The 15525-nt window shown below is 48.3% G+C and overlaps 1 protein-coding gene and 1 long non-coding RNA gene across 2 annotated transcripts in view; both read left to right on the plus strand.

Annotated features, from left to right (window-relative positions):
• The first annotated feature begins 5118 nt into the window (after positions 1-5118).
• Positions 5119-7157, plus strand: LOC126497728 (uncharacterized). Its single transcript, XR_007590680.1, has 3 exons — positions 5119-5130; positions 5670-5818; positions 7145-7157. It is a non-coding gene; the product is annotated as an uncharacterized lncRNA (long non-coding RNA).
• Positions 7158-12796: 5639 nt separating this feature from the next.
• Slc22a3 (solute carrier family 22 member 3) overlaps positions 12797-15525 on the plus strand; it is an 86676-nt gene continuing 83947 nt past the window's right edge. The window contains exon 1 of the mRNA XM_050135900.1: positions 12797-13289. Within this exon, the coding sequence (XP_049991857.1) occupies positions 12876-13289 (414 nt within the window). The 5' untranslated portion in view covers positions 12797-12875. The remainder of the gene's footprint in view (positions 13290-15525) is intronic.

Genomic DNA, 15525 nt, shown 5'->3' on the forward strand with positions numbered 1-15525 from the left:
ATATATGAAACAAATCTGTTTTGTACAACTAATGTGCACTACTAAGAAAATTACTGATCAAAAACTGAATCAAGTCTTACTTACTGGATGTGTTTATTCTCTTTCACAATTCCACCAAGAGGGTAAGGGTTGAGCCCATGCCAAAGGCTGGTAGGAGAGGGAAGATGGCCTTTGACTGAGCAGGGGTGGGGAGTGCTTGGAGGCCAAAGGTGTCTATGGGGGACATGGTTCCTTCTGCCTTGCTCCCCTCATTAGTTCTCTTTGTCTTCATTCTATCCCCTGAACTTCTGTCTTTGGTTTTGTGAGAAGGGTCTTGGAATGTATGCAGCCTGGGAAGCCTGGAACTCCTCTTTCTACATGCTGGGGCTACTACTGTGTACCCTCCCTTCTTTGAAGCCTCCTTAAATTCTAAGAAAAATTAAAACAGAAGATATAGACACATGATTTCTCACCCTTTGCTCATGTGATTTCATTGCACAACCTCTGAAATGCCAGCCAGCGGCCCCCTGGGTACTTGGAGTCTCACTGTCTAAAATCCACCCGTCTGTCCTGCCGGTCTCTTGCTTCTTTGTCCCCGTGGCCAAGTCTGACACCTGTGGGGCAGCCTAGACGTCTGTTTCTCCCAAAGATGTCCCACCTCTTCTACCTGCAGGCATTTCTATCTCCCCTGTTCCTTCTGGGACGTGACCTCTCTGCTGGCCACCGCCAGGGGCTCCCGAGAGGCCACTCTGCTTCTAGTCTCCCTTGCTTTTCCCTCAAGCTCATCGTCAGGAGTTTCCATCCAGAGTTCCAGCTGCTTGAATGATTTGCACCCTGGCTAGTTCATGTTTTTAAATCTGAACCTCTAGGGAGGGACCTTGGGTGTGTCTATCCATGCACCCTAGACAGAAACACGCACCTTCTGTGTAAGAGCTACCTTTAAAGACACTCCGTCACACTCACATCCACTTGGCTTCTGCCAGTGAACTGGAGTCCATTTTGTGTCATCATCCTTCTGCTGTCCTTTCCCTGAGGCCGCTGTGTCAGTCAGAGCTTGGGCCTGCTCCTGCAGCAGGGACACTTCCCACCGTGACTCCTGAAGGGAAGAGGAATTTCAAAATCTACCCTAGAAGTGGCGTGGGAGAGCCCAGCTTCACTGGCTCTTCCAACTTCAGTTCCTAAGAATGTGGATTGAGTCACACTGTCAGTAACCACACCGAGCCACTTGGGAAGCCCTCCCTGTGATTTCCAGGGCGTCTGCGCCACTTCACAGCTGAGGGGGGCCGAGGCTGATGGCCCCTGACATCTTCAGATCTTGTAGAAATTGTCTGGTGTCCCCAAGAGGCAGCTTCACAGCCATGAAATACCCATGGAAAAACTTCTGCAATTAGTTTTTCTGCCACCGTATCTGCAATGAGGAGCACACTCTCTCAAGCCGACGCCTGCCTCTCAGATCGTGTTTGTGGAACACCTGCGAGGGCAAAGCAGAAGCCACCCTGCCAAGTTTCCTTTGGGAACTGTCATGTTGGCATCACCCATTCGTGATAGGCTGGTCAGAGGCACAGTGGAAAACGTCCGTTGGGCAATAATTAGTAACTGCGTCAGACATCTGGGCCCATTTTGATAAGGTGAGATCATGGGTGTCTTGCTCTTGGATGAGCAGGAAGGAGCGTTTTCTGGAAGCCATGGGGGACCTAATCTATTTTTCCTGTTTGGTTCTGGGGAAGGTATTAGTAAGCGAACGTATCAAAAGACAAAGAGGCCCAGGAAGTATGAGTCTTCTAAGGCGGTAGGTGACTAGTGAGTGAGTCACCGTGTTTCCTTCAGAACAAGAAGAGCATTGGCAGTGCTGTCCCGAGTTCTTCCCAGTGACAGAGATGTGCGATGTGGTCCCCATCACACCAAGAAGAGGGTGCCAGCACTAGCAATGGGATTCACCCCGCTGCTCAGTGGGGTGTGTGAGGCTAAGTATGCAGGGGGGTGACACGGGCATCCGCACTTCAGAGTTAAGAGAAAAAAAGTAGATTTTAGTGACGAGGCATGAGGAAGTAACTTGGGAATACAAAAATATTTTTTAAAAATAGCTAATGTTAAGGGTTTAGTTCCAGAGTTTCATTTATTTCTCCCTAGGGTGCCAACCGAGTGAATTCTTTTCTTTGTCCCCAGTTTCATCCTCTGCCTCTAAGACAGTGGTTCTCAACCTGGGGACCGAATGAGCCTTTCACAGAGGTGTCCTAAGACCATCAGAAAATACAGATATTTATATCACAATTCATAACAGTAGCAATTATAGCTCTGAAGTAGCAGCGACAATAATTTTATGGCTGGGTATCACCATGATGAACTGTGTTAAAGGGTCGCAGCGTTAGGAAGGCTGAGGACAGCTGCTCTGAGGAGTGATGTGTCTAGGACACAGGAAACGAGGGACAGAGGTGGAATGCCAGAGTCGAGCCTGGGAGCTGAGCGAATAGCCATCTTGCTACAATAACTAATTCAGTTACAGTCGAGGGTACAGGAGTGGATGTGAATAGAGGGTGTAGTGCAGGGTTATAATAATAAGAAAGAATTCCAGAATGGAAAGGAGAATTGAGCTCAGTAGAACAGTGGGGAACCAGACTGAGCTGGGGTGGTAGCAGTAAGGAAATCTGAGTGATGGAAAAAATAGATCTAGTCAGGGCCAGGTGGTCAGGTCAGGTGGTCAGGGCCAGGTGGTCAGGGCCAGGTGGTCAAACTGGGTGGTCAGGGCCAGGTGGTCAGGGCCAGGTGGTCAGGGCCAGGTGGTCAGGTCAGGTGGTCAGGGCCAGGTGGTCAAACTGGGTGGTCAGGGCCAGGTGGTCAGGTCAGGTGGTCAGACCAGGTAGTCAGGTCAGGCAGTCAGGCTAGATGGTCAGGGTCATGTGGTCAGGTCAGGTGGTCAGACCAGGTGGTTGGGCTGGGTGGTCAGGGGAGGTGGTCAGGTCAGGTGGTCAGGGCCAGATAACAGGTCATGTGGTCAGAGGTTAGGTTATATACGGCTTTGGTGGGCAGGTAGTCTTGACATACAGCAGAGGAGAGACTGTCTGGAGTTTGGATTCGAATGTGTGCTGGCTGGCCAAATAGGTGACAACCAAAATTGGAGCCTGGGCAAAGAGGGTGTTGGGTGAACAATACAGATGCTCAGGGATATCCCTGGTTTGATCAGAGAATCTGAGGAAAGAACTTGGACTCAGGTGGTACTCAGGATGCAGGCCTATACAGATGAAGGGATAAACTGGCGGCAAGGGTCACTGGAAGCCATTGCTCACACAGCAAAGGAGCAGTCGAAACACGAAACCTCTGCCCAGGCACCATTTCCTCCTGGGACTTGGCTTGGGCAAATATGGCTGATCACTATATTGACCAGATTCGCTTCTTTGTCTATGTAAAGACCAATTCCAATAGAATTAATTCACGGCCCGCGGCTCTTGTTTCTCCTGCCCCATAAGTTAAATATCCTCTAGGCAAAGGCAGCTCTGAGGACAGAAAGCAGGCACACAGACAAAGGCCAGCGGAAAAGAAGTCTGGCTGCAAGGATACTCTTGTAAACTGGTTTTCTGGAATGCTGAAGCATTTCCTGCGGAAATAGTGGAGTCAGAACTCAGGCTCTCCTGTAAATCTGTCTGAGCTCTGGAGTGAACCGAGCCATTGAGCAACACTAGGACTGAGGATGGGGCACCTCTGGGGGCTGCACTTGGGGCTCCCTGCGGATTTTGTCATGTTTTTCTGAGGAAGAGCTCAATGGCATGATCATTTTGCCACAAGGTTTTCAGGACTCTCTAGCCTACAGTGGATCAGTACCAGTACTCGGAAATACCTTTTCTTTCTAAAATAGTTTAAGACCCAAAGGAGTTGTAAAAATAGCATGGTGAGTTCCCATGGTTCTTTATGGGTTTGTTGTTGTTGCTCTGAGAGAAGAGATCTCAAGGATGGGGCTGGCTTAGAACTCAATATGGAGCTGAGGGTGAACCTGGACTTCTGGTTCTCTGGATTACAGGTGTGTGCCTCTGCACGAGGTTTCATGCAGTGCTGGAGACTGAATCCAGGGCTTCGTGAATGCCACATAGCCCCTCTGTCAGCTGAGCCATGTCCCCAGACCCTCAAGGATTCTTTTCTGTGATTAAGGATTGATTGCATCAGCAGAATTAGGAAACTAATGTTGGCACCATCCTCTGAGGGAAAGAGCTCACTCTGACTTCACAGGCCGTCTTTACTTTGTCCTAAGCAAATATAGAACTCAGAAGTTGTTGAATTGTTTTCATTTTCAAGTCATATGAATACTCAAAATCTTTACCTTGGCAATATAAAGCTTCCATTTATTTCCTGGGGGAGGAGAAATTATTTTTACTGACAATGTTCTTTTGGCTGAAGACTGAGTAAATTTTCTTATATTCACACAAATTAATTTTAGTAATTATTTAAAAAATTGTCTATGATGTATTACATTTTTGACAAAAAAGAATGACCTACAAATGAGAGATTCTAAGAATCAGTGTGAGCTGGGGAACTTATAGTTGTGTGCAAACCTGGGTTCAAGCCCACTGCTGCTATAAACTGAGCAAAGCCTTTCAGTTGAGTCTCTTACACTCTTTGGTCTCTCGTTGGCTGACTGAAAAAGAAGGAAATCAGAGTGATTGGGGCTTTGAGAATATCTTTCAGTTTTGAAAATGAAAAGTTTTTGATAGTCCAATGCCAAAGATAGTCTATATTGAAAGCACACAATGGTTTTATTTAAAACAACAACAAAAAAAACAGGGGCTGGCAATAGGGCTCAGCAGTCAAGATCTCTTAATGTTCTACTGGAGGACTGGAGTTTGGATCCTAGCATCCACATCGGGTGGCTCACAAATACCTGTAATTCTAGCTCCAAGTCCACAGCCCCTGTTCTGACTCTCTGGCACTCTGCATGAAAAAAATAAAATAAGCCCACTCCCCCTTTTTTTTAAAGATGGAGCACAAGTGAAGTTTTATATTTGCAGAAAGTCACAGAAGAGGGAATGGAGCATTTCACAGCTGTGGCGGTGATGAGGATACCCAGAGGTGCTGAGGATGGAGAAGAGGACATTGTGGTCTGAATTCCCCGAGTCGTCTACCCTTCCTGGGAGGTACCTGGTTAACGGGACTCTAAGATGAAAGGTGACACAATATATAAAGCACACAGGAGCAGCCCTGGCAAGGGGCCTCATGCTACGAACGCTAAGAGACCAGAGAATGCTGTACTCGGATCTGGAATGTTCTCCAAAGTTCATACATAGAAAGCTTAGCCCACAGCCTGGCACCATTGAAGTGTGTGGCTGGCTTTCCTCAGAAAGCGAGGGAGCAAGATGCGCAGTTGGAGCATGCTCTAGATTGGCAGAGGGGCAGGGTTGATGGCCCCAAAGGAAAAACAAAGACAAAAATGAAAACAATAGTTGATTCTGAGCTGCATACGAGTGACACAGATTCAGGTTGCTTTGGGTGACATGTACCTCTGGAGAAGAGGTTACATGAACATTCTTTGTCAGTCACAGAACAACAGAAAGTCAGAAATCAGCACATGAATTTACAGGCTGCTTTGCTAGGACATTCTGCCGAGCCCTTGACAGCAGAGTACGCTACTAGGAGAATTAAGATAGGACCATGGTCTCTTTGGCTCCCAATTTTCAACATCGCATCTCTCCACACCATGATTCTAGTCAGCCAAGCCTTCTTCCAGATCTTCACCACAGAAGTGGCTTCCTCAGAGAACATCAGTCCACAGCAGAAAGCTGAAGACTACGGTGTTGACTGAAGTTTCTGTTCCGCTCAGCCCTGCAGCCATTCAGTCCCAAAGAATCACACAGAGGTCTGCATTAATCATAAACTGGTTGGCCTATTAGCGCAGACTTCTTCTTAACTCTTATAACTTATATTAGCCCATAATTCTTGTCTATGTTAGCCATGTGGCTTGGTACCATTTTTGGTGAGGCAGTCACATCTTGCTTCCTCTGTGTCTGGGTGACGACTGCAGACTGAGCGTTACTCTTCCCAGAATTCTCCTGTTCTCATTGCCCTGCCTCTATTTCCTGCCTGGTCACCCTGCTTATGCTTCCTGCCTGTCTACTGGCCAATCAACATTTCATTAAACAAGTACAAGAAACAAATCTTTACAGGGTAAAATCATTGTCCCACAGCACTGGATCCTCAATCTGTCTTTAGAAAAAGTAACACATCCCACACACAACTCTTGCTGTGGATTTGAGATCAGAATTCGGGCTGTGGATTCCAATGACTGCCTATCTGAGACATCATAATCTGAAAACAAGGCGACAGTGGGCTACCATCTCACTCAGCATGGCTCCTATGAGATGTGCATGTGTGAGCCTCTTCTCCCTTGGCTTTCCTCTCTTGCTAGCGCTCTCAGATGTAGCCTCCACTTGCTGTCAATCAGGACCATTGAATACGGAATCTGCCAGCATTCTCTGCTCTGTATTAGCAAACTCATCTCAGTAAATTTAAGGAAGTTGCTTTAGAAATGACCTGAGTTCCTGCACTGTCTGCATTTTCTTTGTAGTTAAAGGAAAAGACAGTTTGAGCCCATGGCCCATCACAAATGGGAAGTAGACTTGTGTTACTTTCCTTGACACTGCAGCCAAATAAGCAGAAATAAACAGCTTAAGGGAGAAAGGGCTTATCTTGGCTCACACTTTGAGGGAACACAGGCCACTGTGGTGGGGAGGACATGCTGCCAGGAGAGGGACACCAACAGGTCACATTGTGTCTATGGTCAGGAAGCAGAAAAAGGACAGAACAGGAAGTGAATTCCAGCCATAAAACCTCAGAGCCCATCCCCCGTGACTCACCTTCTCCAGTGAGGCTCCACCTCCTAACGGTTTCACTACCTTCCCAAATTGTCCCACCAGCTGGGGACTAAGAGTCCAGGGAGATTAGTGGCTCCTGGGCTGGAGCCATGAACTTCACAAGGGTGGACACTCTGTAGCCCAGGGTGGAAGACGGAAGACTGGTCACTCCAAGAAGAAATCCAGTTTCCTCCCAGTGTGACTCAAGCCCGCCCATGATGTCCCCCAGACAGTGCTCTACTGAGCCCAGAGGAGAGACGCCATATTCCACTCTGTGATTTTTTTTATTATTTTGTTTTGTTTTATTTATTTATTTATTTTTATTTTTGCAGCACAAGTTAGCACATGGACTTTTAAACTGTTACAGACTTGGTCTCTTTTGCCTGTGGCTGGTGAGAGCCTGGCTGAGAAGGATTTTGTTTTCCTGCTAATATCACCGTTTTCTATCTGAGGACATTTGCGCCTTTGCAGGCTTCACACGGTGACGGTAGCTCTTGGTTGTCATCTTCAGCCTCTCGCTGACTGCTCAGGATTCTTGCTGGAAGCAACTGGATGTCAACTGTCTCAGTCTGCCTGTCTGCTGAGATGGACACCACTCATGGGGACCCTGAACGACAGGCACGGATTTTCCCACCGTCCTGCAGCTGGAGGACCAAGCGATAGCAGCGGCTGGTCAGAGAGGCTTTCTTCTCTCGCTCTGCTCCTTTAAAGGAACACATATCATTTAAAGAAAGACACTGATCTCATCACGAGGGCCCCATTCTCGTGACCTCACCTTCCCTAAGTATCTACCAAAAGCCATCTCCGTGGCGGCTAAGGCGCTGAGACAGGAACTCGGTGGGTCACATTTATGCCTAAAGTGTCAGTGCTGGCAAAATAAGAGTTCTACCAAGAGGGATCAGGCAACAGGAGGGCTGCAGAACGGGGACCGGAAGGTGTCCTTGCTGATCAGAGGAGAAGTCAAGCAACAGGCATCACTGTGCAGGGTGTATCCAGAGCTGGTCCCAGCAGGATTAACCATACAACATATGCATTTTGAAAAGGATACAGTATCAGCAACTTTTCTACTCAAAGTTTTCTTCCAGGGAAGTAATTAAAATCAATCGACAAAGTGAAAGGTGATGATGGCCATTGGTCAGTTCAGTTGGGGCTGGGGTGGGGCAGCTGCAGCCATAGAGTAAGAGCAGTGCCCAGGCGGAGCTCCTGCTACGTTAACACGTGAAGGTGGAAAGAGCCGCTCCACGGCGCCAACTACGGAAGAACAAGTCTTGGGGCATTCGGACCTACTCCTTGAAGCCAGGGAAGGAAGATGTGAGTCCTTTTGCTCTCTGCCCTAAGCCTGTGCTGGTACCAGTTCACCTGCCAAGTTCTCTTCAGTGCATTGAAAAAGATTGTATCTTAGCATTTATCATAGTTTTCCAAGACAAATAAATTGTGGTGTGTGTGAGAGAGTGTGTGTGCGTGCGTGCACACTTGTGTGGGTGTGTGTACGAGCACATGCTTTACTTTGTCCGAACAGAATAAATGAGATATACTTAACTTGGTCACTCAGTATATGGTGAGTATAACGCCTTATACTCGCCAGTCCACAACTGTCAGAATGACGTCTGTAATTTTCAGACAAGTAAACCAAAACAATCGTGTTTCCAGAGCTGGAGAAATGGCTCAGTGGTTATGCGCGCGTATACTTTCCCAGAGGTACTGTTTGCTATACCGTTCCTGTGTCGGATGGCTCACAACTGCCTGGCGCTCCAGCTCCATGGATCCCATGACGCCTTCTGGCATCTCATGTGCACATAGCCCCTACAGATGCACAAGCATAACTAAAAGTGATCACACACATAATTAAAAGGGATCTTTAAAAAAGCAGTCACATTAGTGTGTTTTACAAAAGCTGAAGGCAGAGGGCAATTAATTATTCAATTAGCATTTTATCTTATACATGTTTGTGGAGTGTGGTATAGTAGGTTTTGACCAAATCAGGCCACTCAGACTTTCAGTCTCTTTAAAACTGGTCATTTCTTTGTATTGTGAGCCTTTGGACTTTTCTAACTGCTTAGAAATGCATCTTAAATTGTGGTGTCATGTGCTTACCTTATTGCGTCAGGTAAGGCATCCTTCAGCTGCATTTGGTAACCGATCTAAAACCTCTGTCTTCATCTCCTCCACCCCTCCTGGGCTTCAGCAACCACTGATCCTCCTCTTCCCTAAGTCAGGTCAGTCTTTGAAGTTTTCACATGTGGGTGAGAACACGTGGGTTTGACTTTTTGTGTCCAGCTTATTTTATTTAACATGATCTATCTGAGTTCCAGCCAGTCCCGCAAGCGGCTGGATTTCATTCTTTTACTCTGGCTGAAAAACATCCCCTCGTACACATATACTCTCACACTGTCTGCAGAGACATATATTTTTTCTTCTTCCCTTCGTCTACTGATACACAGATCCTTCACTCATATGTGCATGGATGTCATATTTGGTTCCATACCTTGCTTGTTAGAAATGGTGTTAAAATGAACATAGGAGTAAAAGTATTTTCATTATATCGTTTTATTCCTGTTGTGGCTATGTAGTGTGAGTGGTATGGCTGGGGGTTCTATTTCTGGTTGTTTTTGGAAACCCCAACTAGAATTAGTTGGTCACAACATCTAGTCAGTAGTATGCCCCAGAATGATGTCCCCTGGTGAAGGAAAAGACATTCTTTTTTTTCAGAAAGCACATGTTAGCCACTAAACACATGTGGCCATGAGGAACACAGTTTGTCACCTTTTCCTTCTCATGAATGAGAGTTTAAGGACTTGTGTCTAACTGTACCACATTGGATGGTGTAGCTGAAGAGCAGTGTGTGATGGGTTTGCTGTTATTATCGAGACCGGCTCTTACTACATAGCCCTGGATGGTCAAAACTCACCATATAGACAAGACTGGCCCTAAAATTGTGGCTGTCTTCCTGCCTCTACCTCTCAAGTGCTGGGATTACAGGTGTGTGGCAATATACCCAACTGCTTTTAGTGTTTTGAAGATAAAAAAGGCCAAGGTCTGGCAATATAGCTCATTGGTAGAGCTCTTGCCTAACACAACTGTGTCCCAGGGCTACCTCTCAGCACTGAAATATATGTATTTTGTACATACATATATGTGCATATGATATATATATAGTATATACTCATATACATTATGTATGTTGTGAATATGTGTGCCCACATGTGTAGACATGAGAGAGAGAGAAAGAGAGAGAGAGAGAGAGAGAAGAGATATTAGTTTTTTTTTTCTCTCAAATTCCCTTCAAAGCAGAGGTGAAAAATAAAGCACACATATGACTTTAAATAAAAGTCTCAGTCAAATATGTATGGAATTTATCAAAATGTAAAGTGCATCTGGAGATAAGAGCCCCAGGAATGGCCAAGTTCACTCTGAAGAGGGCGGGTTGAGTGGGGAGGAGGGGCAGGACTGGCTGTACTCGTTATTACGATGGTGATAGACAGTGGTGAACAGTGGCGCAGCTTGGGGACAGACAGACAGACAGACACAGGCCAGGATGGAGGGCACGGATCAGGGTCTTCCGGCACAACTAGGGGTCTCATAAAGACAGAGACAGAGCTGTGAATCCAGGCGAAGTTATGGGCGTTCAGCGCGCTGCTCGATCATGTGGAAGGCACGAGTAAAATTAGATCCTGCCATACTCTGCACAGAATTCGCTCCAGAGATATTAAAATTCAATGTGAAGATACCATTTAGTAAAGCTTTATAAAGGACCAGGGTGTAGCTCAGTGCTGTTTAGCACTGAGCGCTGGGTAGTGTGCATGTGTGTGCGTGAATGTGAGAAAGCATGATTTTTTTTGACGGGCTATGAAAAAGGAGTATTTTATTCCATCCAAACTGAGATTTCTTATAGTGCCAGAGAAACAGATGTTAATCCACAGATTAAGAAGATGGCACCCGTGTTCTCATGTAGGTTCATTCATGAGCAAAGCCCACAGATATGCAAATAATGTCTCCCCCAAACCCAGTAAGTCCTCAAGAAACAAAACAAAACAAAACACAAGCAGGGGACAGAAAGAGTAGGTTAGGACTTGGAAAGAGCATTGAGATGTGAAGGTTTGACTTGGACAGCAAGACGAGTCTCTGAAGGAAGAACTGCCAAGCTGTCTGTCTGCCTCATGGAAAGTCGTCCTCAGAGCAGGCTGGCCCGGAGGACAGAGGCTGCCGTGCCTAGAGCAGCTGACCGTCAGCGAGGACCAGAAGTCGGAGAAGAGGGAGACAGGGCACACTCAAGAGTGGCGGGACATGACAGTCAGCCTGCGTTTATCACAGGAACGTTTGCTAGGGACGTGTTGTGCACGACTGTTGGTACCTACCTGAGGCCCAGAGCAAACTTTTCTCCCTGTGTGAAACTTGAGATGTAGGGGAGCAAGAATGAGGTCACGAGTAAAACTATAAGATGAACGAATAAATGTGTACAGAGATTAGCTGGGGATGAGAGCTTTGAAGACAGGACAGGAAAAGGAGCCTGGGGTGTGCTTGTGTGGGGTCAGGGGTTGAGCGTCACCTTGCATAGTCACCTCAGTTAAAAACTAAGGAGTGAGAGGGACTGGGGTGCTCCTGAGATTCTGAGTCTGGGGCAGGAGAGATATGCTTTCAGCAACAGCCAGGTCAGGAGGCAGAAGTGGGCTGGAGAGGGGAGGCCTACTGGGTGTGGCGGCTGGGGTGGGGAGATTCCAGCAGACAGTTACAAATGGGCCGAGTGAGGTGTGAAATACACAAATGCAGAAGTGGCTGGGGAGTAGGTGGTGTGAGTGAGAGAGAGGGAGAGAGATAGAGAGAGGGAGAGAGAGGGGGTGGTCTTTCTATGCCCTACGATTGCAGCCATTCTTGAGCCCATCCGTGGTGATGTCTGCTCAGTAGCAAAGAGCAGCTGCAGGTATGATTACTGAGTGAAAACCCGGAGCCTTTTCTGGTGTTTTCCTCTTGTTAATCCACTCAGTCTATATGGGGGACCCTATAAAGTAGGTATGTTGATAGACCCACTTAGAAGATGGGAAAATCAGGGCTGGTCAATTAAATTCCTCCGGGTCACAAGTAGTAAGGGGAACGAGATGGGCTGGAACAAGGCAGCCTGGCTCTGCCATGTTTGCTGTATGCGGGGAAGGGAGTTAGATCTGCACTCTCTGGGTCCCTTGAGAAAGTTAGTTAAAGGCTGGCTGATGGCATGAGGTAGGGACCGGGAGAAGAGCTGTCTGGAGAAATTAGAATACTGAGCAGAGCGCGCTAACTCAGATGCACTGCTCAGCACTGGGGAACCTGCAGCCTGGCGGCTGATTGCTAACACACTGGACCGGCCGATGGGGCGTTGTGGTGCGGACCACACATGCTGTGCATACTACAGGATCTGCAGATCTTAGAGACGCAGCAAAGACGCTATGATGGAGTCAAATGACCAAACACCGTTGTTTCCCAGAGATTCAGGATGCCAGTACTTGCAAAAGACTTTGCCTAAAAGTGGTCCCTTCTCCTGTTGAACTTTGGGGCCAAGCAAATCTCTTAGCCCTGTGTGCTGTCCCTCTGTCCTGCTGGAATAGTTAGTCAGTTTCTGCTATGTCTCCAACGTCCCACGCAGGGCAGGGGCAGGTGTGAAGTCCTGTTCCTGGAGCTGGCCGACTGTCACCTTGGGATTTCAGTGGCTTCTGCTCCAGCAGTCTCAGAACACTGGTGGCAAGTCCTGGAGTCTGCAGAGTTCGGGGTCTGTGAGGCTGGGTGATCCTGGAACCCAGGGAACTCTGACCCGGGTTGTCTCTTTAGGGCAGGCTACAGGTCCGGGACCTTGGTGCATGGTGGCACCGCTGTGAACCCACCCCCAACCTGCTCTCCGGGTCTCCGCCAGCCCGGGGCGCGAACGGGCGGGAGGCCGGGAGCCTGGAGCGGGAGGAGCGGCCCGGGGCGGGCTGCCAGGGCGAGAGAGGAGCGAACGAGGCGGGGGCGGCGGGTGCAGAGCTGCGGGCGGCGGCGCCCGCGGGTCACTTGCAGGCGGAGCGGCGGGCAGCAGGACGAGGGGTGGCGGGGCGCACCATGCCCACGTTCGACCAGGCGCTGAGGAAGGCGGGCGAGTTCGGGCGCTTCCAGCGGCGCGTGTTCCTGCTGCTGTGCCTGACCGGTGTCACCTTCGCTTTCCTCTTCGTTGGCGTGGTCTTCCTGGGCAGCCAGCCCGACTACTATTGGTGTCGTGGGCCGCGTGCCACCGAGCTAGCCGAGCGCTGCTCCTGGAGCCCCGAGGAGGAGTGGAACCTCACCGCACCGGAGCTCCGCGCTCCGGCTGAACGCCGAGGCCAAGGCCACTGCCACCGCTACCTGCTGGAAGCCACCAATACCAGTCCGGAGCTCAGCTGCGACCCACTCGCTGCCTTCCCCAACCGCTCTGCGCCCCTGGTGCCCTGCAGCGGGGACTGGCACTATGTGGAGACCCACTCCACCATCGTCAGCCAGGTAAGCATGGCTCTGTGCTCTACCTCGCCGCCACACTGCAAGTGTGAGAAGGTGGTCGCCAGACTAGGTCTCTGAAGTTTTCCTGACTTGGAGACCCCACTCCGGATGATCAGCTTTGGGGACCCACTAGGTTTCAGCGCATGCTTACAACTGCTTGTATTGAAAATACCCGGGAAAGTCTTTTGTTTATGTCCCTGTCCCAAGGCTAAGAGATGATCTGATTTCAGGTGAAAATAAAAACTTTCCTAGAAGCCAACTCGGAGATGCTTCCCACACCTGCCTCCTCGGTTGTCACTGAGATGTGTTAGCATAGTGATTGGAAGTTATGGGTCCCCTTTTGACTGGGGACTTTCTGCCTTCAAGTGGTGTTGAACTATGTTGGTACATCTGGTTTATCCTCGCGGGGGGAGGGGGGGCTAGGAGAAGAGGACTTGACTTTGAAGACTTGAGGACCAGCAATTTTTTTTTCCAGTGCCCAAATGATTATCTGAAATGCAGGGGACAAAGGTCGAGGCTCTCCCGGGTAGTAATTTTGGTAAAACTGCTTGGGGACAAAGAGCAGCAATTGAAGAGAAGTTGGGAAAGCTGGGGTATTGGAAAGAGTTTATGATTTTTCCACTAGGAAACTATAGAAAGGCAGCAGGAGAGGCACCCACTCCACACACTGTGGTGGCTGCTGGAGTCTGAGGAGGAGGCAATTCCCACACTTTTAGGGGGTCTCTCTCCCTCTCAGACCCTAACGTAAGTCTGATTCTACACCCTCCAGCACCATGAGCTGGGAGGCTGCGGATTTCATGTTTGAAGTCAGCTTATAGACTGCTTCAGAGGCATCCGGTCCACGGGACTAACTGTTCTAAGTCTGCCTAAGTCACTGCTCAGCTTAATCTTGTAAGATGGTTGACTGTACTCAGGTAAATGCAGGAAGGCAATTTTTGTCTCTTAGTTCTTGACAAAACACTCGCTTAGACAGCAAGGAACATCAGGAGACAGGAATGCCTTTCCTGTAGTTTCTGTCCTTGGTGGTGGTGTGTCAAGTTAGGATACAGCTCCATGAAGCTGTTCTTTCCCGTAAGGCTATACATGGGTATGGTAGCCTACTCAGTGAAGTTCCAGAGACCCTGCCTCAAAAAACAAGTTGCTGGGTGGTAGTGACGTACACCTTTAATCCCAGCATTCAGGAGGCAGAGGCAGGTGGATCCCTGTTAGTTTGAAGCCAGCCTGGTTTGCAAGAGTTAGTTCCAGGATAGGCTCCAAAGCTACAGAGAAACCCTGTCTTGAAAAAAACAAAATAAAAAACAAAACAAAAAACCAAGAAGCTCATGAACACAGAGAAATACACATGTACCCTCTTCAAGAGTGCATATATGCTCATGTGCATACATATGTTATATTAAAAAGATGACTGTAAAAAGCCTTCCAAAACTCTAGAAAGGTTGACAAGAATGAATGTGATCCTTGGGCACTGAAAATGAGGGCCATAAAAATCTGTGTGCAAATCCTCTGACGGCTACTTCAGGATTGTGCTGGGGTTCCAGGGTTGATAGAACTTTACTGCGTGATTGACAGTTCCTAAAAATGGAGCCGAGGAGTAGGAAATCAGGAGATGGTCCTGTCATGGCCTCTAGGGGGCTGGGTGGCTACAGTGTGTCAATTAACTTCTTCAGCCCCGGCTTCTCATTCTATTTTTGCCATTATGGTCACTAGCAGGTGACGTCTCAGTGTGCACAGAACAGGGGTCAGACTGCTTCACGGGCGAGCTAAAGGGTTATTTAGGACTGTCTTCCTTAAAGCTGCAGATGAGGTTTTGAAACCTACTGGAGAGATTTCGCTTCTTGTGGCTTTATCTTTCATGTGCCAGCTCCCGGGAGAAACCCTCCCTCCCCCATCTATCCTAAAAGTAACTCAGAATCCCACAGACCCTCCCAGACTCTCTCCTGCTTTCTTTCATTTTGAATGTGAACAAATTCATTTCTGCCATTTCAGATACTATCAAAGTCGTGAGCACAACTGTAGTTCTAGCTTCCGCAGATGTTATGGACTAAGCAATATTTCCAGAGACCTGAAGTTTAAGACATACAAAGGGGACACTCTGGAAGAAGTGAAAGTGGACAGGCTGTGGTGGTACTTGTAGGGGCAGACACGATAAATGGTCTTAGCTTCGTAGAAGGAAGAGCTGATGATGTCAGAGAACCTGTCAGGGTCCCAAGCTGTCATGGAGGTTGCCATGGGTCAAATT

The sequence above is a fragment of the Alexandromys fortis genome, unplaced genomic scaffold (genome assembly GCF_014885135.2).
Source record: "Alexandromys fortis isolate MF-2015 unplaced genomic scaffold, M_Fortis_MF-2015_v1.1 scaffold_23, whole genome shotgun sequence".
Taxonomy (NCBI): domain Eukaryota; kingdom Metazoa; phylum Chordata; class Mammalia; order Rodentia; family Cricetidae; genus Alexandromys; species Alexandromys fortis.